This window comes from Mastacembelus armatus, chromosome 18, assembly GCF_900324485.2.
Source record: "Mastacembelus armatus chromosome 18, fMasArm1.2, whole genome shotgun sequence".
Lineage (NCBI taxonomy): Eukaryota > Metazoa > Chordata > Actinopteri > Synbranchiformes > Mastacembelidae > Mastacembelus > Mastacembelus armatus.
Window position 1 is genome coordinate 9,144,897 of NC_046650.1, and position 27,898 is coordinate 9,172,794.

The 27,898-nt window shown below is 39.6% G+C and overlaps 3 protein-coding genes across 4 annotated transcripts; 2 read left to right on the forward strand and 1 right to left on the reverse strand.

Moving 5' to 3' along the window:
* Positions 1–2,365: 2,365 nt before the first annotated feature.
* On the forward strand, positions 2,366–4,311 carry LOC113124659 (cerebellin-1). The gene is made up of 3 exons (XM_026297710.1): positions 2,366–2,671; positions 3,673–3,792; positions 4,114–4,311. Exons 1-3 carry the CDS (start codon positions 2,366–2,368, stop codon positions 4,309–4,311), a joined length of 624 nt encoding a protein of 207 aa, XP_026153495.1.
* A 2,223-nt stretch (positions 4,312–6,534) lies between these two features.
* Positions 6,535–14,876, reverse strand: ripk3 (receptor-interacting serine-threonine kinase 3). 2 transcript variants are annotated; one of them, XM_026298716.1, is made up of 13 exons: positions 14,775–14,876; positions 12,123–12,286; positions 11,883–12,048; positions 10,956–11,111; positions 10,635–10,783; positions 10,329–10,378; positions 9,544–9,705; positions 8,770–8,852; positions 8,621–8,678; positions 8,319–8,383; positions 7,809–7,860; positions 7,487–7,683; positions 6,535–7,318 (listed from the first exon to the last, which is right to left on the reverse strand). In XM_026298716.1, exons 2-13 carry the CDS (start codon positions 12,278–12,280, stop codon positions 7,094–7,096), a joined length of 1,521 nt encoding a protein of 506 aa, XP_026154501.1. In that variant the 5' UTR covers positions 12,281–12,286; positions 14,775–14,876; the 3' UTR covers positions 6,535–7,093. The 2 variants fall into 2 exon arrangements, with proteins under 2 accessions (XP_026154501.1, XP_026154500.1); XM_026298715.1 differs by having other exon boundaries at positions 10,956–11,114.
* Positions 14,877–16,976: 2,100 nt separating this feature from the next.
* khnyn (KH and NYN domain containing) lies at positions 16,977–27,747 on the forward strand. The gene is made up of 9 exons (XM_026328755.2): positions 16,977–17,459; positions 19,080–19,335; positions 19,931–20,065; positions 21,893–23,676; positions 24,268–24,398; positions 25,066–25,162; positions 25,865–25,972; positions 26,389–26,490; positions 26,680–27,747. The coding sequence occupies exons 2-9, from the start codon at positions 19,117–19,119 to the stop codon at positions 27,065–27,067; spliced, it is 2,964 nt and encodes a 987-aa protein (XP_026184540.1). The 5' UTR covers positions 16,977–17,459; positions 19,080–19,116; the 3' UTR covers positions 27,068–27,747.
* Positions 27,748–27,898: the final 151 nt, after the last annotated feature.

The window sequence follows — 27,898 nt, forward strand, 5'->3', positions numbered from 1 at the left end:
TAAGGAATGGGTTTGCATGAAGGCCCTGAACTCAAATGGTTTTGATTCCTGCTCCACTGAACATTTGTGCTTGTAGTTGTAAAGCGGCTCCTTATGTTTGAAACTGTGTGTTAATGAAGAAGTTGGTATGAGTATCTTAGCATCATATTTTCCAATTCATACAGCCAAGATCAAGCTTTGGTGCAGATGTGTAGAGCTGTGTTTTGCAAAATGAGACATCTGCATGAAAGTCTGGGCTTGTGAGAAAGATTATTATGGTAATAATATTAGCTGTGGTACTGTGCATGTTTATTAAAAAAATGAAAAACAATTTTGTGGTGGAGCTTTTCAGTTCTACCGTCTGATGTGTGATATGTGCAGTAAAAGAGATGGTGAGGAGGAAGGGGAAACAGGTACAGCAGGGGGTTGAGGAGCTGTGAGAACAGAAGGGCAGCGATGCCTGTGATGTGATTAAACGTCTGCTCGAACACAGGGGTTCCCTGGAACAGAGATGGTTAGCTGGAGAAGAGAGAGAGAGAGAGAGAAGAACAGAGCTGACGCTGAAAGTAATAGCAGAACCGGAGTCTAAGGATGCTCCAACTTTACTCAAGCAAGCTGGTTTCTGTATGCTCGCAGACCTTACAGTGACAGGTGGGTGTTTTGTTGTTTTTTTGTTTGTTTTTTTTTTTGGAATAGTTCTTTTAACAAAATTGAATTTCCACGTGCAGGTTTTTTAAAGGTGCTTGTATGTTACAAGTGTTTCCACTTGCAAGATTTCAAAGTATTTTTTGCCAAAATCCTCTGGGTATCACTCTAAATATTGGAAATATGTTTTATCATTTATGAAAGGAAAATAACTGTGAATTTTGGCTGTTGGTGTTCTCTTGCTAAATCCCTTTTGAGCAATGCTGGATTAATTTCACAGGCAAATTTATAATCAGTATTGAGGCTATAGTGTGTGTTCGTCTGCATGTGTAAAGGAATGCAGGTCTTCAGACAAGGATTGAATTGGAAATATGCAGAGGAAAAACGAGTGGGAGTGTTTACCCACAGATGGTATCTCGGCGGTGGGATTGTGATAGTCCACTATCTCCCCAACCGAGTCCAGCTGGCGGACATTCATGTGGGGCTCTTCCTGGCCAAAGCATTACCTCATCACTTCAAATTTTGCTCATCTTTACTATATGCATTTTCTATTTAATATTCATTTGGGTTATTTAATCTTAAAGCAGTGAAGGTTTGAGCTGTTGCAACCATTTTAGGCTTTGAAATCACACACATGGCATGCAGACCTTTTGTGAGATTCATTTAAGAATGAAACACATCAGCCAACCGTTCTCATATTCACCATCAAACATTTTCAGCTATCTTGCCTGTAACAAGGTTCTACTGTATCTGAGGCTGTTTGGTCTTCTGCAGCACAGGCTAGTTGCAGAAAAATGTATTAAGTAAGCAGTGTTGAGTATTTTGTGTGCGTTTAATTCTTTATTTCAAAAGTACATGCATTAACTTTTTATATTAAACATGCAGAGAATATATGTATATTACTATATAAACATAACATACATTCATAGTTTAAGGTGTTTATTGTGTGGTCTGTGCTTTTAAACCTGTTGTGGTGTCTGTTCAGCTGCACAAGATGCAGATTGCTGTGAGCAGCAACCAAGTAAAACCACCTGCGAGGAGGCGGGAGCAAATTTAACACTTATGGTACAATAACACAAATGTTTTGTCACTAGCATGGCCCTCTTCAGAGCTTAAAGAAGAAACAAGTGACATCATACCTTGGACTTTTGTATGTCCAGGATCCCTGGTCATATAAAAGCATGTGTATTAAAAAGACAATTGTAATTTCTACAATCTGTGGTGTAATTTAATATGCAATATGCAACAAAACAGCATGTCCTATATTTACTGTAAATTTGGCAATGTCTCTCTCATACGATGAAAACACTGCTGTATGCATCAGCATACATATGCACACTGTAGAAAGTCACGTACTTGTGCATATTTTTCATATGGAAAAAAAATCTCTTTTGTGATTGGCTTTTTGAAACAGGACTTTAAAGCCAAACCAGTTTGGATTCTGGAGCAACACCCAGCTGGATGATCGCCATTTTTGCCTAGGCGTGAGTAACTGGAAATCTACCACGTGTGCTGTCCTCAAAAGAACTTCCAGTCTGCTGCTACAAGACCACTTATAGGCTCTGCAGAAAGATTCCCACGCATGAGACCTGAGAACTTCTTGCTCGTAGTGTTGTTTCCAGGTGAAATTATGATTCTGTTACTAAAGTGAGGTACTGTGCAAAAAGCCATAAAATTGCTGAAGATTTGCTGTGGCCATTCTAGGATCCAAAACACCCAAAGGTTTTCCTCGTTTAGAACGATGCCCTGTCCATCTCCTTCAACTTCACCCTACCATGTTCCCCGCTCTGTTTTTTTCATTGGACTGCTGCTTGTTATCCACTGGGCTCCCTCAAAGGTCAGTGGCCAGAATGACACAGAGCCCATCATGTTGGAGGGGAAGTGTCTGGTGGTGTGCGATTCCACCCCCTCTTCAGAGCCATCAGGTAATGCTCTCGGCATGTCGGTGAGGTCAGGAACGGGTCGGGTGGCGTTTTCGGCCATCCGAAACACCAACCATGAACCTTCTGAGATGAGCAACCGCACCATGACTATCTACTTTGACCAGGTGGGTTTTCAGCAGCGTGTGTGTAGATTACAACAGCATTAGTAGAGAGTAGCTAAACAATCCTTTTAATGAGTATGACATTTACCTCTCCATACGGAAAAACTAAAAAAAAACTTGTATCAGTGACAGGTTGGTATGCTTCATGCTTTCTTTTAACTAATTACTGTTATTTAGTAAATTCTTTTTCAGGTGTTGTAAGATGTATATTTCCCCAAACTTAACCTTTCACCTCACAAACACACCTAGTTTCCTAGTTTGCTAAGGTACCTGGTCCCGCTACAAATATATGTGGCTTGTCACGTCCACAAATAGATGTGGACATGATGTCAATATTTTCCAGGATATGTAGAATTTTAAACCATTGATGGCTTCAGATGAAATGTCAGGACTATACTAGAATAGCCAGTTGTTCCATGACTGTATATCATCTAGATGGAATATAAAGGTAATTAATCCAATAGTCTTGACTGACTCACAGACATTACCATTTATAGAGCTGAAGGATCCACCCACAAGTGAATAGGTTTTATTCCCAGTAAAATCCCCAAGACATCTTTCCAACAAAGGTTTCTGGTAACAACCATTATGACCTTGTGTCACTGCCAGTATCTGGATGTGTGTTTTCACATACTGGAAAGTGTCGTCCAACCGGCACACTAATAATTAGCATTCACGAGTCGGCCGTGCTGCACGATAGTAATAATGAATGGTGAGGCAATGTTTACAATTTAAAAAATATAAATGAATCATAGAAGGAACCGGATACAGGAAACCATGTTTGGTTTGTGGTCTGTATCAGGTGCAGTCACGTTTTAAATATCCGGCCAGTACATTTTGTTTGCCTTTTCATTACTTTACATTACATTTTGAATATAACAGGTAAAAATGTAGGACTGACAAGTTTCACAAACACTGTGGTGCTTCAACAAGTGTCTTATTAGCTGCCTGACTCAGACTCCAACTGGAATTAATGCTATTCTGGTCATTTTCTCTCATATTAGATTTTGGTAAACGTCGGCAGCCATTTTGATCCAGCTCGGAGTATCTTTGTGGCCCCCAGAAAAGGAGTCTACAGTTTCAGCTTTCATGTTGTGAAAGTTTACAACCGACAGACCATACAAGTAAGAATAACTTAAGGGTTGCTGCTGACTCACTCACATACTGTAGCAATTATGGCATTTGCTCAAATGTCTTAACATATAATTTGTTAACGATGTTGACACGTGCCGCAGGTTAAGGAAATTCTATAGCCAATAGGCAAACACTAAAACTTTAAAACTCAAGTGACAGATTTCTGGTTGTCAACTACCCCAAAAAGGTCACATCCAGACTTTTACAGATTGACTTCATGTTTTCTAATCATCATCTTGTCACTATCTTTTATAACCTCACCTTTCTTAGTGTTGCTTTGTCCTTCTCCTCACATGGGATTTCTTTCCCAGGTGAGTTTGGTTCTCAACGGCTGGCCGGTGATCTCGGCCTTCGCAGGTGACCAGGATGTGACCAGGGAAGCTGCCACCAACGCTGGGCTGGTGATGATGGAGAGAGGGGACAAGGCTTATCTCAAACTGGAGAGGGGGAATCTGATGGGTGGGTGGAAGTACTCAACCTTCTCCGGGTTTCTGGTGTTTCCTTTGTAGAGTGGATTCAGGTAAGGTGGGAGATGATGTTCCTCCCACAGCAAAGGGTACAGAGGGAAGGGCGGGGTATAAAATAAAGATCACTTTGGGGCAAATATTACTCTAAAGCCCCAGCGTCAAGAAAGAAGCACCTTGAATTCCAGTCTGAAGCTAGGAAGGATATTAAACTGCTCTGATACTAATTCATATGTATCACATGAATGGATGATGTCACTTTACACCAAAAAATCCTGAATGTAATTTCCACATCCATTGCACTTTTTTGGCTTAAAGTCTAATGTCTGACTACTGGAACATGATGTCTATGCTTGCTTACACCAGGAGTCGTCTGTGCTCTTCCCTTAATGCATGAAATACAGAGTAAACCTTGGTGGAAATAAAGAAAATGATTGTGTCTATACTCTGCCTGTCTCCAAAGCGATCCACCCATCCAGCGCTTGAAGATGAATATGTTATGAGTCATGGCATTTGTTAGCTCCAGTACAGCAGCTAATTTTATCACTGTTTTCAATACACTGATTATACGTTAAAGAAGTACTGCAGCTAGTAAACTTCTGAACTACAGCTAGATTTTGACTCAAAAAGTATCCCCGCACAGCTGCCGATGCTTTCCTCACATGCAGGATGGTGCCTGCATCATTTGAAAGTATGTTTTAAACATTAAAATCACATCTTTATTGTAGATTGTATTGTCGTACCCACTGACATACTGTACAGAGACACTGCATTTCTCTGCGGTGGATCCGGTGGCAGATGGAGGATTGGCAGTGAAAGAGGGGAGGCAGTGCCAGAAACCTGCAGATTTCACAGCGGACTGTCGGAACCGATTAGTGTCAACGCCCCGGTGCACAGCAGAGGCTTGTGTTAGCACTTTGGAGACTTGTGTTTGAAGTGCAAAACTATTTGAATACTTTTTCAGTTTACACTTTGTTACAAATTGAAAACCTTAAAAATCAAACTTAAATATCAGCAAAAAGCCTGTTAACAAAAGTGTAAATGGATTAAAGCCATAGCCCAGTGACATCTTTACAATTGACATTACTATAGATTTTTTTTGCTAAGGTATGTAAAAACCAATATGTATAGTTCAATATATGTCATTGAGTTTTAGTTGTGGGAAACTGTTTCCTTTTGAACTGATACATTTCTTGCAGCAACATAAGAAATTTAAATTTGCACTAAAGAACTGTTCTGAGAGTAGAGTAGATGGGAGGAATAAACACCATAGTTCAAATGAAAAGCAGCAGCGCCACCTACAGACACTAAACGTTCACACAACCCAACAAAAGTTATTTTCAGGTGACAAAGCACAAACACCTCATACCACAAAAATAATAAAGAATAGCCTTTATAATTCTGGAGTTCAAATATATAATTTATTAAATTAGCAGAATCAAAGTAGTTTTATTTCATTATTACAATCACCAGGTTCTTAATGTTTCTTTTTTTTTTTTTTATTTAAGTACATGGATAAAAAGATGAAAAATAACTATCCATCCATTCATTTTCACTTAATCCCAAATACTGTTCCCAAGTACTGTATTACTTCAAGTACCATTGGAGCACCATACGTGTTAATCCGCCACTGAAAACAGTCTTCAACAAATGTACTACTTACTCCTGCTTAAGTAACATTTGCTAAGAACTACAATTCCATTTACTTATATACAATAACCAAAATACAAAATAACACTGGATTTAAGATACAGCTATTCTTTTTGCATAATACAAAACAATATAACAAAAATACTTGTTTCTAGACTTCATTGAAGCTACATCATGCTTCGGCTGAATATAAACTATTTAAATCCAACATCCCAGCTTTTTATGGCAGCAAGTCTGGATGTCTTGTGAATAGTTTTACTAATGCTTCTCTTCAAAATTGTGATTCTTTATTCAACAAAGTGTACATTTCACAATCATTTTTAAAAGCTATCAAAATTAGTTTGAAGTGTCTTGGCTGCACTTGATTTTGTAAATATATTATATATGACACATAAAAGGACACATAAGTATAAAATTCAAAGTCTTTCCGAAATTAGACATGTACACAATATAATTTAATGATCAAATTCAGCATTTCAGTGTAGCTCTAGGAGGCCAGCCCAATACTGTTTCAAAATATTCATCATGTTTGGTTCTACCTCAGTGGCATCCCCATGGGCTAGAGAGTTAAACATTAGGAAGCTACTTAACACTCAAGATTTTAGAAGCTTCTGTCACTAAAATTCAAATTCAAACTTTATTTGTCACATACATCTTCATACAGGGTATGACATGCAGTGAAATGCTTTTTACGACTGTCCATCATGTAAACACCCTCATCATATGTGCATTGAGGCAAAAACAAACATCCATCCATCATCTATACCCGCTTATTCCTTAACCAGGGTCACAGGGATCTGCTGGAGCCTATCCCAGCTCTCTTTGGGTGGAAAACAGGGGTACAACCCTGGACAGGTCACCAGTCAAAAACAAACAATTTAATCAGTGTTGAATGACCTGACAGCAACTAGTATAACATTTTCAAACAAAAGAAACAGAATAAATAGACATGCTCTAAAAATACCCAAAATTCATTTTTAGAAGCCTATATACAAAAATACGATCTGGATCCTGTCCAGATTTAAAATGCAAACACATAAAAATAAAGCAGTCCAGCCAAGAATACATACAGGGAGTCTCATACATTAGTCTCTTGTTGTGCAAGAGAGAATAAACCAAAAATAGAGAACTGTAAAAGAAAATTAGAGAACTTAAAATTAAGAAGCTCCTTGTAAACTTATTCAGCTCCTCCTGCCCTGTCCTTCCTGATCCCTGTGCGTGGCTGTGGAAGGTCAACGCTGGAGGGTGCTGTGGGGTGACGTTTCCTCTCCGAGAGGTCTGTATAGATGTTCATGGTGTTGTTGGATCCGTTCTGAAACCCAGTCACATTGCTGAGGTGAATGCAGACTCTGCGTGCAACAGGAACATTGCAGGAGAAAGTGTCTGGACTGGAAAACTGCCGCTGCAGATATAGAAAGAGGAAAAACAACAACAAAAAAAGTTTGTTTGCCTTTGAAGAGATACCGCTCTGAAATGTGTCAAAATGTCCTACAGCAGTTCATTTTGTAAGGCGTACTTTATTATAAACACTAGATCTCTTTCAATGCAGTGATGCAAAGTAAAAACCCACCTGGTACTGCGGAGAGAGGCTTTCCCTAAATGGCGCCTGGATAGATTTTGCTGCTCTGGCCTGAGGCGACGGGCTTGTTGAGGTGGATTGAGGAGAAGATCCAATAGGATACACAGATGATGGTTTCAGTTTATAGTCTACTGATGTGTGATTATGGTCAGTACGAGACACACTTGCATATCGAGCTGAAGGATTGTCTGGGAGGAAACACAGTTATGTGAGCGCATTAAGCCATGATAGAAGATTTATTTGTCTGAATCGTAGCAACAAAAGGTTTCCTCTAATATTAACAGGTTTTATGCACCTACGACATCCTTTTTACCTTTGACTCTTGTTTCGTCTTTTTGATTTGCGGTCCAACCACCTGCCATTTCCTGCAACACAAGGAAGTAAAAGTGACAGTTCATGATTTACCAGCCCTTTTAACCTCACACCCTAAATGAAAAAGTGGGTGACTATAACTCATATGTTCCAAGGGAAATGGACTAGTGTCAGTGTGACGAGAAAGAGCCTGTGCTTATAAGTGACATTTTGTCGCTGACTCATCGAGTCTTGATCCAAACCTTGATATATTGCTGAGGTTTTAAAATTTGCTAGGGGTCAGCACTTGCTGTGACAAATCCCCTGGTGCAACATGTAGTATTTCCCCACAGTAGGGGAAAAAGCATACAGTGCAGAAACACTAGTGTTGACCAATTTGTGCCAAACTGAAAAACATCTCCTGAGAACTGAGCCCTTCTTTAAAGCTATTTTATACATAAAAGACAAGTGAATGTGTCTCTATCAGAGAGTCGGCAGGTTCAGCGTCAGAATGAGTTGGACCTAATCTTACCTGAACCGGCGGACGTCCTGTTGGCACATTATCACAGTTGTTCACAGCTCTGACTCCGGGACATGCTGCAAGAAAAGAGACCAAGTTAAACAAAATGAAATATAGTAACTGGTTCTTAGAAGCTGTAACAGCAGTAATGTAGCGTGACAGACTCAATCAAACTATTTTTTTGACTTTAGAAATAATGTTTTAAGAAAAATGATACAACTCTCACACCTGTGGGCGAAATATTAAAGCACATAAGCAAATAAACCGTGAGAAAAGTCAAAACCAACTTTCAAACAGTGAAAGAAAAATCAGACCTGCAGCCTGAGTAACTCTCTGAACCCACTTTGTCGTTTGTTGTTCTTCCTTTTCGTTCTGGAAAAAGGAAGAGAAAGAACAAATCAAGCAGTGGCATAAATGAATAATAATGAAATAGGGAATTGCTGTGTCATTGTTTGACACTTACCAGTTTCTTCAGCAATTGATGGACAGCGTCAACAATTGCATGTTTGCGCATCTTATACAATTCTTCTGTCACAGTTGTACATTCTGCGAACACAATGCATAAAGATTTAATGTCTATCTACCTATCTATCTCTCTATCTCTATCTCTCTCTCTATCTCTCTATCTATCTATCTGTCTATCTATCTGTCTATCTATCTCTCTATCTCTCTATCTCTATCTCTCTATCTATCTATCTATCTATCTATCTATCTATCTATCTATCCATCTATCTATCTATCCATCTATCCATCTATCCATCTATCCATCTATCCATCTATCCATCTATCTATCTATCTATCTATCCATCTATCCATCTATCCATCTATCCATCTATCCATCTATCCATCTATCTATCTATCTATCTATCTATCTATCTATCTATCTATCTATCTATCTATCTATCCATAATTGAAATAGTGAGAGCATTGCCCTAACTAGAAATGGAGATCAAGTGTGAGTGTCACAGTTGTTAATGTAATGTACCAAATTTAATTGCAGTCTCTGAAGACATTAAAAAATATATCAGCCTTATCGTGGTCGTATAGGAGAAGTCCAGGATATCAACAAAGTGAGTATGATTCTTCCTCTGAGTTAATATCTGTACAAAATGTCATTTATTATTATGTTTAAGTGCAGACCACTCTTTTTCTATTCTATATGTTCTATGTTTTGTACTACACTTTCACGTCAATCAGGTTGATACTGTATTTATGGTAAATAAGGTGGTTTTCTTACCAAAAGCAGACGGTCTTTGGTCAAGTCGTGGTGCCCAGCATTTCTTCATGAGTTCAATCAGTACTGTCAACCCCGCATGCCCCGCAGCTTGGCAGCTGATCTCCTTCAGCGATGGACGGTCTCCCTGGGGGATGCGAAACCGCACGATGCTGGACAGTGCATCTGGAGTGGAGGTAGAATTAAAATGGTGTTACAGTGAAGAATCATTCAATTAGTTTCCATTATCACTGTGTAACATAATTAGCACACGCCTCGAGCAAGGTATTATTTTCCCATCATAGGCGGACTGCAAAAATAACTGTTGGCTGCAGCCAAAAGTTATTTTTAGTAGTAAATATTTTCTCCAAATAGCCATTTAATTATCGGCTATCTAAGCAAACAGGTTCACTGTCACTAAAAATAGCAGCACGTCCTCACAAAGTCAAAGGTGGAACCTGGCAAGGTTGTGTATTTTTAGTTTAAGAATTATTTAATGAACTGGTTATGAAAATAGCTCATTATTTTTCTAGCAATCAGATGATCAGATGAGCTTAAGCTAAGCTCACATGAGAATCACACTGGCTTTAATGTACAAAATGTTACAAAATTATTTCTGCTTCTGACAATTCGAATCAATTATAGTCTAAATTATAGACTATAATTTATAATTTACAAACAAAACAACAGGTGTGGTTGCACATGCAAAAATCTCACCATTCATGTATCACATGGAAAAAAAAAACACTCGAAGAAAACAAAGAGACAGGCTGTGGAAGATAATTTATAGAGGCATAATTATAACTTACTAGCATATGGTTGTTTTCCTGTGACAATGGACCACAGCAGTATCCCATAACTGGAAGAAAAGAAAGAGAGCTACATTCCAGGTCACTAATTATATCAAAACAATTACACCCAGGCTAATTATAGTGCCAAATGTGAACTCTCATGGGGATTTTGGCATCAATAACCAAATTCTTGCATACTTGAATATTTGGTATGCAAACAGGTGCATGAAGTGTTTGCTTTAAATTCCTACAAAGCTTTTGTAAACACACAAAAAAAAGACTCACTACAACAAATAGGTCAAACCTGATTTATTGCTCCTGTACCTGTAGATGTCAGAGGCTCGTGTGGGGCTGTACGATATTTCAAACGCCTCTGGCGGCATGTAGCTGATTGTCCCCCCTTCCTCGTCACTGGCCTTCTTAGAAGCTCGTGTGACACTGTGGTAAAACCGAGCGAGGCCAAAATCTGTGAGCTGGAGATAAGGATAGAGAAGAAAATTAGAAGAAAGAGGAAGTAGTTGGGGGAAGACAAATGTCGGGGGAGTGGGGGTTCTGTGTCATGTATGTGTGACGTGTTTCTTCTAAAATAGTTTTCCCTACCTTTTCTTTAATAAATGCCCTTTCTGCTTGTTGTCAAAGACTCACCTTGGCATTGAGGTCAGAGTCCAGAAGCACATTGCTGGGCTTCAGGTCCAGGTGGAGCAGAGGAGGGGAGAGACTGTGGAGGAAGTTTATACCCAGAGCCACCTGGTGAGCCAGTCTAAAGACCAGTGGCCATGGTGGAGGGCTATTTAAGGTCTCCTGTTGAAAGAATATAAGGCTGTTTAAGTTGATGTCTTTAAAACTATGCTGGCACTTCTTTGAGGCTTCATTCAGGCTCAGCAGTGCTTGGAGATGCATGTCAGCAGCTATAAAGGTTCACCATGACGAAGTATTTAATCACAGGTTGTGCCTTAACTATAAAAATTACAGTACAAAGTAAGTTAGCTCATTTTAATAAAAGTCTATGATCCTGACTCTGTTTTTTATTGTGTTGGACCAGAACTAAATTCCATTGTATCAGCCTCTCCCAGTGGAAACCAGGCACATTTTCACCTGAAGCTGGTGCCAGTTGAAAAAAGTTAATTTACATGGCGATTATGAGTAATCAAGGGGATCATGAATGCACCAGTTGTGTTGTTTTATTAAAAAAACAAAAATGTCATACTCATGGTCATGTTAGAGAACATGCCAAAATCTGTACAGTTCATCCTCATGGGACCATGGATGTCCACACCAAGGTTTTTCCAATCCAATCCAATTGAGATATTTCTCTAGATAAGTGAAACTTTTGACCTTCTGGTCTTAAATGAGACCACAGAGAATTATGATTCATCTTTTGTGACTCATCTTCTGACTTTTCCATGGCTAGAGGAAAAGTCAGGGGGGCCTAGATCATCAGGATTTACCCTCTACGGAACATAAACTCAAGTTCAAAATCCATTTAGTCTTACCCCTAGAACCACACACACTGCAACGACTAAAAGATCAATGAAATACTGAAGTAGATAAGCAGGTAGTTATATAGGTTACCTGTAAGGATGCCAGTGATCCTCTCTCCATGAACTCCATGACCAGTCCGAGCTGTGAAGGTCCGGAGGATGGCAGTTGGCCCTTGAAGACGCCAAGAACCCGAATAACATACGGGTTGCTTCCTTGACACATCATGTCGACTTCACGTAGCAAAGATGTACTGCGACTGTTTGTGTTTGTGTTGTCAGTAATGTATCTTCTTTTATTTGCAGCAAAGAGAAGACATTTGCATCTACTCACCCATCGTCGTAATGAAGCAGCTTAATGGCCACATCGCAGCACCACTGTTGATGCCTGGCTTTGTAGATTTGTCCAAACCCCCCTGAGCCAATCACCTGCCAGTCGTCCAGACAAGAGTCTCCGATCAACAATGTTTGTGCACGTTTGGACAGTGCCATCGTTCACTGGAGGAGGAAATTGTTCATGGTAATAACAGTTACAGGTCAGGAAAAGATTCAATTAATTTTTTCTTTAAAATAAAGACCCTACATGTGAGATGACACAGTTTTCTTTCTTCTAATCTGAACATTGCAATCACAGATATAAAAAAAAAAAAAGTCAGGTCAGGGAGGTAGAGGTCAACAGGTCATTTCCTGCTATGTGATAGTATTCACTATTACCAAACGGAATCATCAACTGTAATTACACATATAAATAAGTGTGTAGTCACGGATACAGCTATTTCTATTTATGACCACACATTCAACCCAAATTTGAGGCAGTTATTGAAGCAATGTCGTCATCTCATGATTATTTCTGAGAATCTGAGGCTTTTATAGGCCTGAACAGGAGTTTACATATTTCCTACATACCTTTTCACTCACTGAAGTTTGAAGCCTGACTACAAATACAGTGTACTGTAAATGTGCACCTGTATAACTTATATTGGCCACCAGGGAGCAGTAGAAACAAGCTGTAAACAGTGCACTGAAGCAATGACTTTTTTATTACTTCAGGCATCACCTAGCGTTGACCCACACCCAAACATGACGTGGCGATGTGCGAGACCTATCAGGAAATGTATATGATGCGGTTTCCGGGTTATGATAACTTGCACACACATTGTCGGGTTTGAATCTGACCAATTGATGAATTTTAGACCCCGGGGGCCTGAATCCAGGTGTTTGAACAAAATCACAGTAGGCGAAATAGTGCCCCCTGTATAACGTTTTGAAAATTTGAATGGTGAGCCAAACATTTAGTTTGTCAGAACTATACCAAACGTGGCTTAAAAATCCTATAGGGCATGCTGATCAAAAAAGCCAATCAGACCCATGCTCTAGTTTCCACGCTGTTGCCTTGGAGATGACCTAAAGCCACCATTATTTTCCAAAGGCAGATCTGTTCTGAGGGATGAAATTACATGGAGAGTCAAATTTTAGTTTGTCAGAACTGTACCAAACGTGTCTTGAAAATCCATTACGGTGTGCTGATCAACAAAGCCAACCAGACCCGTGCTCTATTTTCCACGCTGTTACCTTGGTGATGGCAAACAGCCACCATTGTTTTCCAATGGGAGTTTTAAACTTAAAGGTGCAATAGCTGAATAAATGTCTGCTGCTGCAGCCATCCTGCATTTCTGTGTGTCTGTATGTGTGGCTGTATGTGTTTACAACTGCTGCTCTGGTTATCATGGAAATGTCAAATGTTTCAGTGTCTGTCTGTTAGACAAACCTGAAAACCTCCAGGTGAGCCGCTTCATGCCAGAGGCGCAGTTCGACCTCTAGAGGGCGGCTCATCGCCGCTGGTGGCTATATTTAATTATTGTTTCTGGCTTTTTGATGTATTTAAGCCCAATATTTACGCTCCGTTTACCTCTGATTCTGCTCATTCCATTGCTGATGGAAATTTCTGGCTCTTTATCTGCTAAATGCTGTGCTACGTTCGCCAACAAGCTGCTAACTTTTTTGACAGAAAATAAGGGTGAAAAAAGGACGAATGTTTTTGTGTTCAGTTCCCTTGAGTCCATGCTGGTGTGCTGTTTTTTTTGTTTTTGTTTTTTTTCCCCTATAGCTTGTTTCATTATCAACAATCCATACCCCAAAAAGTTTCCATTCACAAAACAGAAAATGCTCACAATTATTCACCTGGATGGATTTTTAAGAATTCAGTCATAAGTAAGGATAAATGACTTAGATGATAAATATCAATATATGAATATATAACGTACAGTTTAAATATCTTTTCTACAGGTCACCCCCCTCTCAAAGGTGTCATATACAGGTATCTCTTGTTATCTGAGTCTATTATAGGAAGGTAATAAAAATGACTCACGGTTAGTCATAATATAGCCACTAAAATAAAATGTTTCAGAGGCACTTGAGTTATTTTTCTAAGGCTCATTTTTTAAATGTAAAATGGTTTCTTCTTTGACACTGGATTTTACAAAGAACTGCACTCACGCACACCACAGGAAACCACATTTCTCATGCGCATGGTACACAGTAATGAAAAGCCCTTCCAGTAGACAAAATAGCAGTAAAAAAAAAACAAACACAAACACTCCTGTCATAATAATTAAGTCTGTGAAGATTGTAGTACTTTTTCTTGTGATTGTGCTTTACTTTCTGTTTCTGTACTAGACACTTCCATGTAAAATGACAGTAAATTCTTTGCTTTTTGTCCACCCTTGAAGACTAAACCTTTTCCGATTTAGCTCTACAGTCAAAAACTAGATCAAAATCTACTATAGTTGAGTTAATGTTGTTAATTAATAATGTTGTAGTTGAGGTTAAATCAACTGAATAAAGTCACTTCAACACAACAAATGACTTAAAAGATATCACTAAGATAGAAACCACAACAAGGTGAGAGGTTTCTGATCAAGTCAACAATACAAGACACTTTTAAGAGTATTAAGGTGATTTTTCAAAAAAGGGGGGAACCACTCACCCTCAGGGACAGAACCTTCTTCATCATCATTCAACCATACCAGCGAATGTAAAAGTGTAAAGAACCTCCTACTGAGCAGCAGCAGCTCTTGTTCCCTATAACGTAAAAGCGGAAGTGAAACCATGCAGCCAAAAGTCCATCCCATAAATTTTTATTTTACTTCTGCTTCTGGACTGCTCAGCATACAGTGACTGAGTGACGACAACAGGATTTTTTTCTCTTTTTGTTTCTTATTGGTTGTTTTAATACTATTACTACTACAGATGTCTCTATGTTTTGTTTTTTTTTTGTTTGTTTTTTTGTTATTTCAACTAATTTGTGTCAACTTGCTCACACGCAATTATTTAATTCTTTTTTTAGGAAGCTTCAATTAAACTATAATTATGAAAAATCTGATACTCTGATGTACCTGGTATAGAAGCTGTATTGGTCCCAGGCTCACATTTGAAAAGAAAAATGGCTTTAAGTGAAGTTAACAGTAACATCAGTGATTTAATTCATTACTATGTGTTTTTTAAATCTCATATCTCATATCACAGGCATGGGATTTCCCCAAACAGAAGTATGTTAATGGTAAAGCAAAAATGACTATTAGATTATTTTAAATTTTGCCAGCAGAGGGCGCACTGACAGTAAGTGAGAAGTTTACACAGAATCACAGTGACACTGTGATTGAGTAAAGCCCAGTGTCCATTGTGTGTTACATTGCAGCGATTTAACTAACTCCAAGTTTGTTTAATAATAAGAATCAAAGAAGAGGACAATACAAGTGGAAAGACACCCAGCCTCCAGTTTTTGTTTTTTTGTAGGGTCTAACACAATCCAATGGAGCTGTTCTGCTATGAAGTCTACTCTTATGATGACCTAAGTATATAGACCTATTGCGTAAGACCTTAAAGTGGTAAAGTGGTTTTTATTTGCACTGGACTGTCTGTGTGTGTGTGAGTGTGACACCACAGCTGTAGCTTCAGGTTGAAGGGGAACTCCATCTATTTTACACATCACCCTCAGTTTACAGGAATCAAGGAGTGCTACAGCACATGAGGAAAGCTGTGTAAAGCTGCGAGGAGGTTGGGTCTGTCGCCTGCTAATTTGAAAAAGAGAAATACAATCTGTGGCTCTCTGCTAGGACGTCAGATGATCAAGGCAAAATATTAGCTGCTACTAGAACAACACCCCATGGTAACTGTTGCCACCTGAGCTGCATTGTGGGTAATGTAGGCACCAGGTCTCGACAAAGGAAAACAAATGTGTGAAATAAAAGAGACAAAATCTCTGCTTCTCTTGCCCTGATTTTTTTAAAAACTGTCTACTATTGACTGACTATTTAAGTGTAGTATTTAACTGCACACATGTAGTTGTTTACTTAAAATACTTCAACATGATGTAGGTCAAACCTAAAAAAAAAAACCCCAAAACCCAATGTGTTATTTGTCTCAAACTTGCTCCTGTTTGTTCATGTAGCAAGTCACAAATATATATTCATTTAAAAATGATTTTTGGTTAATACGTACAGCTGAATGCTAGGTCGACTCACAGTAAAGTACAGAGGCCACGTTCATCGTAATGAAGAGACACAGTCAGGACAATGGTGTGACTCACTAATGTGGCTCTAGTTTGTGTTAGAAAGCAGTGGAGCTCTGTTACACACAGGAATAGACAACACTTCCTCATTGGTTTTGGTCTTTTTGGATTTGGTGACTGTCACCTAGACTTTTCTTCTAAATGCCACAATTTGATCTCAGTTCCTTATTCATCCACTTCAAGTTACATTTTTACCCCAACACAGTGACACAGGATGTAGCGTAGGAGGTTAACATCATCGCTTCCTGTCCTCCACACATAGACAAACTTTTTTTTTTCTTTTTTTTTTTTATTGCCCCCCCCCCTCCAGCACTGAGGAGGGAGAGATTTTGAAACAGAAAGGGTGTATATTAATAAATCTATTTCAACATGCGGGGTGTTAATGTGAAGAAATGTGAAGTGCCACAGTCAGACCCAGTCTGCATAATAAAACGTGTCAGTGAACATGCAGCCAAACAGCAGAAAAAAAAAAACCACAAAAAAAAAAAACCACACAGACAGAAAAACCCCCCGCTTCTGACGTCAGTGGAAATTCCCTTGACCTACTGTCTGACAACGTAAATAAAACTTCCGAAAATCGATGAAAAGGTTATTAATGTGCAGTTTTTATAACTTTGTAGAGGCGTGACGATCGGGCAGAAGGTTTAATACATGTAAAGTGCCAAGAAAAGCGTTTCAACACCAGCATTAAAGAAAAAATTGGGTGTAATTTTGGTAACATGTTCAGTAGTTAGAGCGCACCGACGCATTTAGAGTGTGTAGTATGAATATAAGAGGATTTTATCGTGGTTTTAGGGCGAGATCAGAGAAGTATCCACCCTGTCTTTGTCATTAGATGAGTGTTATTCCTTTAGTTTCGCTTTTGCCTACGGGCTGATGTCTACATCCTCATCTGCATGCAACAGCACGGCCCGGGTTGTTGTTCCGCAATTTGAGGTGCACTCCCTCCGAGGAGCGATCATTTTGCGGTATTACACAGCATGAATCCGTGAACTTTGGACTCGTACATGTTGCTTTATGATTGCGGAAGACCGAAACGAGCCGCGCTGCCTCTCCGTGCTGGAAACGAAACTTGGAAGGCGCAGAGGCCGTCGACTTCACGTAAGAAAACCACCAGAAAAATGGCATTTTACACGATTTCTCTCCACTTTAAAAACCTACTTTTCTGACCTAACGAGTGGAGTTTCTCTGTTTCCTGCTTTGTTTTTACGTCCAAATCAAAGCTCTGTTTACAGGGTGATTTCAGAGTTTTCCATGAAGTTGCCAGGTTTTGGACGCGTTACGCTTTTTAGAGGTTTAATTTTGGGAAGTTACAGAAGAAAAGAGTGTGACGCGGGTCTGCCAAAGCCTGGATGTTGTTAAACAAAAGGCAAATGACAAAAATACAGACCAAACAGCTGGCAGATAATGTTAGCGTAGTGACAAAAGGGGAAATAACCGCAGAGCTGCCTGTGTTGTTTACGTGATGGACTTGGTTTGTACATCAGGTGCACAGTTGGGAAGAGGTTGCACGTACTTTAATGGAATATTTTCATCACACTGCTACTCTTTTACATTAAGAAGTCAACTATTCTGCTGTTTATATCACTTCATTAATTTGACAAGTAGCTGTAGTTGTTTTTATTAAGGTGTTACAGTGATAAGCCTTCAAAATAAAATGCATTGTTGGAGTCTACAGTTACATAAAATACCTGTAGTCAACAGTGTTTGCAGGGTATCAATATAGTATCAATATACTGTTACTGCATGTAACAATAATTAACAAAAATATTAAATAATAGCGTCAAGATCAGACATATACAAAACTTTATTCTGCAGATTAAGTTTATTTTTAAGACTTAAAGTTAGGTCATGACAAATTATATATTTGTTCTTCAACCTCTGTCAGGTGCAAATGTGAGAAGTGCAGAACATGCATGTTGTGCAACCTCTACAGACTCACTGTTATTCTGCATGACAGAAGGAGGATATTACTACCAACTGGTTAAAGTGGGCAACTGCAACACCCTCCTTGTTGTCTGTGTGTTAACTATATTAATTACTAATTTCTTCTTATGTAATGTACACCTGTGTATCCTGCACTTTTACAGAAACATGAGACTGGGCCAGGTGTCGAGTTCTAATTAGAATAGCCTTCTTCAGTATATCAGTCAGTATTAATTGTACTTGGTGCAGAATAGCTGACCTGGGGTAAGCTGTTACTGCAGTGTAGAAACAGTTCGATTTCTGATTGGACAAAAATGCATAACACATAGAAGAGGTTCAATAAGTGCCCACAGCCCTGTGCTCTATATTATATTATATAGAGACGTGCAGACACACACATATACAGGCACAGCCTTATGAAATGCTATATAGAATATGATTTTCCTTTTTAAACATTGTTGTCTCACTGTGAAACTGTAGCAAGTATTTCACACCTACAAAGGAAACAAACTACAACAGTAGAAACGAGAGTAGAGGTCGAAACGTATTCAGGACTTTTAAAGCCTGGTTTGTTATATTTGTTTATACCAGTGCTCCTTGGGATTGGTAGTTTATTTTAGAGGTATACTGTTTTGATAAATGCATTAACATATAGGTCCAAGTAGAACACAGAGCCCAGTTGAGGGCAGGACTTCTGTGTTCTGAGTCAAAATGCCACCGGTCTCACAGTTTGGTTTCCTGCCACCACAGTGCGCAAATATATTTAAGCAGATATGTGAAATGTGTTTTTTACAGTATGTTCGAATCTCTGCCACTGATTTAAGAACAAGGGATGGATGGTGAGAGAAGCGGTGAAGGTGGAGAGGTGGAGGTGGAGGATGAGTTTGCGTGTGCTGGAATGCTTCGGGGGTCTCTGACCTCCCTGCACGGCACTGTGGAGCGGATATTCAGGGTGACGTTTCGGATTGGGACAGAAGATTTGCCCCACGGCAACAACGGGCAAATATGGCTGAATCTACGAGGGCCGAGCAACGACGTTCAAGCTGCCAAAGTAAGATATATTCACTTTACACCACTGGTCAAGACATGAGATATTTCTTTGGGTAGAGCTGTTCAGTCCCATGTGGTCACAGAACCATTGAAAATGACTTAAGTCACTTTTTCCCAACATACCATATCACACACTTGTTTTGTGTCCATTATTACTGTATTTGTTTGATTTTCCTTTTGATTGTAGTCATTATTTTAAAGCAGTTTCTAAAGCTTGATTACAAAAAGTGCGATACCAGCCACGTTGTTACTGTAAGTGTTAGTCTGCAGTTCACTCAGAAAATGTCACTGTGCCTGAGAAATGACTCACATGGTCAATCTGCTGACACGTGCACAGTGATTGACATCGCAAAACGAAAAGTCTGCTAACTCATAGTAGATGACTGAAAACTGAATTGTGAAGTATTTTTGGTCACTACACTAATGCATGGGCACAGTAGGTGTGTTTTGTGTCTGGCCAGTCATTTTGTCTGATTTGGTGTTTGATTTGCATCTCTGCTGTTCTGTATCTTTTTGGTGTTGTGGCTGTTTCTGGGTATGTTTCATGCCTCTTTCTGGCCATAATAATGTAAATATAAATATATACATTTTTTTAGTTATTTGTGAAAGGAGTGGTGAACCAGGAGGAGCAGCAGGAGGTTTCATATCCCAGCGTCCTTCACTGTGTCTTCTGTGGAGCAAGAGGGTTGTTCATGGACTGTCTGATAAAAAGCACCTCAGCACATATAGTGGTAAGTGGTGGTCTCCACAATCATACATTTAGATTTGTGAAAGCAGAAGGTAGTAAAGATGGAACTGCAAAGTACTATTTTTTCCAGAGCCACTGAAGTGAAAACATATATATATAAGAAGTGAGGACGCAGATTAGACCAAGCATGAAGAGTTACAAGAGAAGTTAGCTGAACTCATTTTTTTAATTGACCACATAGAGTTTATATATAACCACCATCCTACCTTGATTTGCATTATGACACCACGTATAAAGTAACAACAACTGCACTATTAGGCAGGTTACAGTATAAAAGATCCATATCTATAAATGGGTATAAAAATGAGATGAATGTTATAAGTTGCTATTTAAAACAAGGACGTTTGGCTGAAGCAGCTTGCTGTTTCATACTTACTGTGGCCTTTATGGCTGATGATGTAATCATGATATTGACTAATAATGTGATATCTTAGGATTAGGATTGCATTCTAGGTATTCTTGACAAAAAAAATACATTATTAGTCAATATCACTGTCATGTCATCAACGAAAAATGTGTTATAGTGCTCATGATGAAATAATTGTGATGTTGTCACTGGGAATTTTCTTTTATTAACTTATTTTCCTAGAATGCAAATATACAACTCAGGAAAATTTTATTACTTACTGGCCACTTTCTTTTTTCACTATTAGTTGTTACTTATTGCTAAAGGTTGCATTAAAGGTTGGAAGTTCCTTATAAAATTGTCTTTATTATAAAATAACAAATTTTCAGTTTTTAATCATGTTTTATGGATGGTGTAAAAATGGAATACCCTCATTTATCTAAATGAAATCTGTTGCAGCATAAACATAAAAACAGACTCAGCCTTCATGAGACAAAGAATGATCATCCACAGACAGCATTGGAGCTGTATATATTGGAGAACCCACATCTGGAGACCACACTGTCTCTTTCTGGTCCCAAAAAAACATTGGGTCTCACCCATAAAAACCCAAACAACTATAAATTCATCTGTGACTGACTGTATTCCCTTATGAAATCATAAAAACTGTTCAACTAGAACATTTACACGGGCTCTGGGAAATTCCAGGACTCACCCATAGATATGGAAAGGGGAGATCAGGACCAGCATAGCCATGGTAGGCCACATTCCCAGAGCTGTAGTCCCAAAAAGACACATCTGCAACTCCCACAAAACTGCTTTCACACTGACCCTGAAAAGTGCACAAACAAATGCAACTTTCATATAATTTAAGTCACATGTGTCAATGACTTAAATCCTAAATATCCAAGAACTAATTACATATTTTCATCAAAGAGAGCTACATCCTTGTTCGGGTGTTACAGTTTGTTATACTATCCTGACAGAGGCTATTCATGTTCTCCCCAAAGACAAAAACCTAAGGCCCCACCTGCAAATTTCAGTTTTTGTTTTGTCTAGTTAGTCTGTGGTGTTTGTGTAACCACTTCATATAGTACAGGGTTGGGCAACTTATGTTCTTCGAGGGCCACTGCCCTGCTTGTTTTCTGACTATCCCTGCCCTACCTACTGATGACTACCTGGACCAGGTGTGTTCAGCTAATCCGAAGCTGGAAGATACCATCTCAGTTACGGATGAAGAGAGTAAAGACAAACTGAATTAGTGTCTTCAAGCCTTATAAAAAGATGCAAAGCATTTAATTCCCCTGAAGGTTAACGTCAATCACTTAGTATCAACAGTCCCTTTATGAGAATGATTAATCAACTTCAACATGTCTTTAACATCTTATTTGTGAAATCTGGTCCTTTAGCTGTATTAATGGGGGCCAAGATTAATGTTGTTCTTTTTTCCTCTTTACAAACCAGGTCGGATCTCCAGGTTTTCTGCTCATATCAGGTCTGGCAGAGCCAGTGGTGCGGGCCTACTCCCTTATTTCAGAACTGGTTGAGCGGTATGAGGGCACACAGTCCAGACGCTCTGAGACCAGGGACAGAGGCTTGGGAGAGACCCTGGATTCACGCCGAGCCTTCAAAACTCTGGTGGAGAAATGGGAGGACAGACATGTCCTTGATCTTCTGGTGCTTCCGGGGTCAGTGAAGGAAATCCTGCTGGATTTGGTGCAAGAATCAGGACTTGGGTCAAGCCCGAACCTGTCACCAACAAGTGGAAATGCCAGATCAAGTGACTTATTGAAGGAGAGATGGGACAAGTCCTCCGCCATTACATACACACATCCTGAACCACCCAGCAGTACTGATCGGTGGGTTGAAGGAATGACTCAGGCTCAGGGAGGCTCAGGGAAACATTCTGTAGACCAGGACACCTTCCAGTGTTTTGCCACATGCACAGGAGCCCGAGAGAGGGCAGAGGGCACTGAGGAAAGACTTGCACATTTTCCGCAGGAGGTAGGAGAAGGGGAGCAACCACAGCAGAGGAAAATAATAGCTACCAAAGCAAATAATGGGCTGGAGGAGGAGGATGAACATGAGCTGCAGTTGTCAAAGGGAAACAAGGAGTTCTGGCTTCTTTTGAAGTTCTTCACAGCCATGGGGTACACAGTGGATGTTGTGAAACGAGTACTTGCCAGAACAGGAATTAAAGAGGCCTCACAGATACTGGATTTGGTTCAACAGGAGCAAGATCGTAGCGACCAGGAACAGTCAGTTCAGGGTGGCTTTGACCCAAAGAATCACAACGGTGTTATCCTGAATCAGAGGGAGAAGAACCGACCCTGCGAGACAGAGCACAGAGAAGATGAAGAAACAGCAACAAGAAAAGATAATGTAACTAATAGTAATGGAGGCGGGGCAGAGATTTGTAAGGGAGGTGGTGATGGGGTGACAGGAATCACAGGACACTATGAGGAAGAAGTGAGTACTGAGGAAAAGCAGGAAGGACACGAGGAAGACTTTGTCCTAGGAGTATTAAAGAAAGCTGCAGTTAGCTGCGGCTATACCGAGCAGAAAGTAGCCCAAGTGTACAACATGTTGTCTGATCGATCTACTCACCAGCTGCTACTCGAGCTGCAGAAAGAGGGGAGCGACGAGTCAGACACCTTCAGGGAGGGGCCGAGAGAGATGGATGATGTGGTGCTGCAAAAAGAGGGACCGAAAGGTGGATCAGCAGAGGACAAAGAAACGAGAGAATCTGATGATAAAGGATGGCTAGCTCCACCTTTTGCAGAGCCAGATTTGTTTACTCAGATTAACAAAGACCAGCAGCTACTGATGAGTCAGTACACATCAGAGCCAAAGCAACACCAGCCTCCACATCAGACCATCCTGCCTGACGTCAAAGGGCCACCCATGTCTACTTACCCCACATCCATAGACCCTCCACTGACCAATTTCCATTCCAACAAACAACACGGCCAAAGCAGCTACTGGACTAATCCACCCACCTCGAAACAAAATCATCAAACTCAAAATAACACCGTAAAGCTAAAGCCCCAGGCCTTCGCTGCTAACAACTCCTTTCCAGACAAAGCGAAGGAGATGCAGGGTTTCATGTCTGCTTCTTCAGTTGTAGTGACCGGGGAGCAGCGTTTCCTGGAGGGGCTGCAGATGCCCTTTGACCTCCAGCTAACAGATAAGCCTGGAGACCCAGAGCTGAGGGCAATCATTATTGATGGGAGCAATGTGGCTATGAGGTGGGAATTGCAGCAAAGAGCAAGAAAACTGTGATGTAAACATTCTCTAAGCTGTGTATAAGATTTATGCTTCCCGTTTGCTCTTTGGGGAAAGTACAATTTAAATATGAGGTATTGTTCTGTCATTTGAAAAAGAACCACTTCCCTGTTGGGGATCTGTATTTTTCTTTTACTTGGTTCTGGAAATAATCACATTTTGGAAAAGCAAAATTTCCACACAGATGGAAATTTATTCACAGCATGATATACAATCCAGAGCACTGAACATCATCCATGTGTACATTTTTAAAAATAATTACTCATACTTATTAGCACCCATATAAAATTACTTCTTTAAGCCTTCTGATCAGCAGTCTAAAGCCCAAGCATATCCAGTTTACAGCCACATATGGCATCTCATTCAGATATTTAAGAACACAGCAACAGCAAATATTTGATGGTTTGCTTAAAATACTGAACAGTGAATAATGATAATAAACAATTTGAGGTTTTTTGAGGCATTTTTTCTTCTTCTTTTCTCATCATCTGTGAAAGCCACTTCCTTATTGGAAGCTGCCTGATTTTGTGGACTCTGTATGTGTTGTTCCACAGTCATGGGTTAGGCCACTTCTTCTCCTGTCGAGGAATTGCTCTGGCCATCCAACACTTTTGGGACAGAGGCCATCGACACATCAGTGCCCTCCTGCCACAGTGGAGACAGAAGAGTGATCCCAGGATCAAAGGTAGTATTGTGAAGTATTGTAATAGTTTCAGTTCTAAAAATTCTCATAAATACATATATGCATGTTAATTTACATTACTTATTTATTTATGGCAAGCACCTCCATGTTTGATCTTATTACTTACACCATAAGGGAGCAATTACATTCTTCAGGGCTGATGTATATGTAAAAAAAAACCTGTAATATCAATATAATGTGTAAATATGCTGAAATGTGTAAAAAAAAAAAGATTAAAGATGCCTGTCCTGTCATGGTATCAGCATGAATTCATAATACCAACTTTGTTCCTTTTTTAGGAACATTTAAAGGCACACACAGCTCATTTCTCTCCCACTATTGATCAGTTGATCAGCTCTCTCCTCCAGCTTTCTGGTGAACTTTAGAAAAACAATTTGCAGTGTAGTGTTTGTTGACACAGTTACTATTAGTGCTTTTTGTGAAATGCATATTGTTGTTTTAAAATTGCAGAGGTCCCTGCACTTTCATGCAGGTACACGTAAATTTGTAGTTGTGTATATACTATAAATTGCCAGATTACTGCATCTGTTTCATTCTGAGTCATGTAAGGGGAAGCAAAACAATACTCAATGCACATGTGATTGTGTGGGTGTGAGTTTTTCCTTTTGTGCAGTGTAAACAGAGTTTGGATTTTTTTTCTGCCTCTCAGAGCAACACTATCTGACTGCACTGCAGAAGCTGGGCCTACTCTCCTACACCCCCTCCAGAGAGTTTGAGCGTAAGAGGATCACCTCGTACGATGACAGGTAGAGACTCCCACCTAAAAAAGCCTTGTACTAACCTACATATTGTATCTTTGTTGTTATAACAAGTATGTGAACAGAAAGTGACTGACTTGTTAAATGGGTGAAATGAAAACACATGAATCAAATTGTACACAGCTCCAGTGAAACTGATAAACAGAGGACAGCTCTCCAAACCTGAAATGCAAGACATGTTTCTGAAAAAGAACCGAGACAAATGATTTATAATTATAAATTTATATTTATAGTTTATTCATCATGGACTTTCAGATCTTTTTGTTGGCATCTTTGTTTTGCTCATAAAAACATGAAAATCATAATGAAAATGATCTGCAGGCTGCTGTCCACACATTTAGTACCTACCACAAACTAACCACCAGTCAGTGCACAAAAACATCACTGCAATTCACAGTTATAGACAATTATACAATACATGCCACTTTGGAAAGTTGCTGGACATTATTATGCTTTTCCTAAGATTTAATATTTTTATTTTGGCGCTACTTCACCACCAGCAACAATGCATTATGTTTTTTTTTTTCCAATGGTGAGTAGCATCTTTATTTTTGTGCAGTGCAGTGTGGAGTGTTGCTTTGAACCCATTTGTCCTAGTTTGAGTTCTACCATTATGAGGACCTGAGGACTTTAGCTGTGTGTCCAGGTTCTTTTATGACTCTCTTCTTATCTTCTCCCTTTTATCCATAGATTTATGTTGCAGCTTGCACAAAAGACAGATGGAGTGATCGTAACTAACGACAACCTGAGAGACCTCTTGGATGAATCTCCGGTATTCAGGGACATCATCAAAAAGAGGTAAAGAAGACTGCATGTCATTCAGATGTGACAGCTTCCACAGCTTGCTTCTGAGTTTCATCAGGATTGTGATATTTGAATCAGCAAGACAAAGTGACAAAAGACTTTCAGCTCTAAAATCAGTAACCACTGCTAAACACGTATGTTGAATTAGAGCAGGAGCGATTAGTCTAATCAATTAGTCGACGGACTAATTTGACAGCTATATACATTAAGTAGCAGTTTATTTTTACCTCTTTTACCCCTATACAGAAGTAATTGTGTTGCTAGATCTTATAAAACAGCATTAACTTCCACAGTCTTTCTTTGAATAAATACAGAGTCTGTGTAAATAAAATAATTTATTGAAGTGAATTTTCAGGCTCCTGTATAAAAGCTTGCGGTCCGGTCTGTCTGTCCTTATGTTGTCTCCCCAGACTTCTTCAGTACACGTTTGTTGGCGATCACTTTATGGTCCCAGATGACCCTCTGGGCAGAGGAGGGCCTCACCTGGATGTCTTTCTGCGCAGAGAGCACAAGTATTACTACACACACACACACACGCATGCACATGTATATTTACAATCCATGTGTGTTTGCATATTTTAATCTCATTTTAACTACATTGTCTTCAGATTAGCTGTGAGACTTGAAGATGAATTAGACTTGGGATACCTTTTGATGAAATGTTATGTCTTCTCTGAATTCAGTTCTTTCTTTCTGCTCAGTACTCCTGATGCAGGAAACCACTCTTTTGCCGGCGTAGCCAACACTTTCCTTTCCTCCAAACCACCTCGCTCCCAAACAGAGGTCCTGAACTTCCGGGACCGAACAGTAGGTGGTGCTGGAGCTGCGACCGGTGGAGGGGGCTGGGGAAAAGGTAGAGGGCAGCGGAAGGGACAGGACGTGGGACAGCATCGCAGGCAGCATGAAGCTGGAGGTGGTGGACTGGGATTCAGTGCGGACAGAAGTCCAGAGGAAACATCCAACTTAAGAGAGCAGCTCTGTCAGGTTTTTCCGGGTCAGGACAACAGAGTGACACTGGTGCTGCAATGCCACCCAGCACAGAGGAACATCAATGTGCTGTCTGATCTGATCTTGGAGGACCAGGACTAGAAATCTTTTAAGTTTTAGCATACCCCTGGGTCAACTCTGACTTCTCTTAAATTCAATTTTAATTATATGATTGTGTTTCCCAAAGCAACTACAACAAATTACACTAGTACAATAACTTCCTGTTGAAGTGTATTGCCTCCCATGTTTATTGTTTCTCTCCACCATATAACAATTTACCAAATAACAATTGAATTCATATCTACCCACAGATAAAAAAGTACATTTTTCTCTATCCACTGTATTAAGTTTGATTAAGCACCCAGTGACTCTAACCTGGTTAGTTCTGCCCTATGCATTTTGTGTAATTTGTTGGTGAAATCAGCTACCAAACATTCTGTGTGTGGAAATTCTGCTTAACTGATGTTGATGACCCCCACTGTTAAACTAGTTCTGGATGGGAAAAAATACTTACCCAGTCCATACAATAGTAGTGTACACAGTTTTATAATTTTAACTTATTTTAATCATGTCTGGATAAGGAATCTGAGCTTCATAATGAAGGAAAACAAGATTAGATGGAAGCAAGTGGGTGATTGTAAATTCCTCATCTATATTTTTCTGAGTGATACTCAGACCTTACAGCCTCACCTGGGCTAACTATAATCTTATTTCTATTGTTCATATTTGTACATTTTCAGACATTCTGCTTTGTATACTGTTAATAAATAAGTTTTAAAGTATTTCTTGATTGAAGGAAAATATGAAACTGGTGGGAGCCTGACTGACTAAAAAGTGTAAGACGATGGGGACAAGACTATATGAGCTGAAGGAGTTTTTAACAACCATGTAAGCATTCATTTAGCAAATTTTAAGTCACCTAGGCATCTGGGT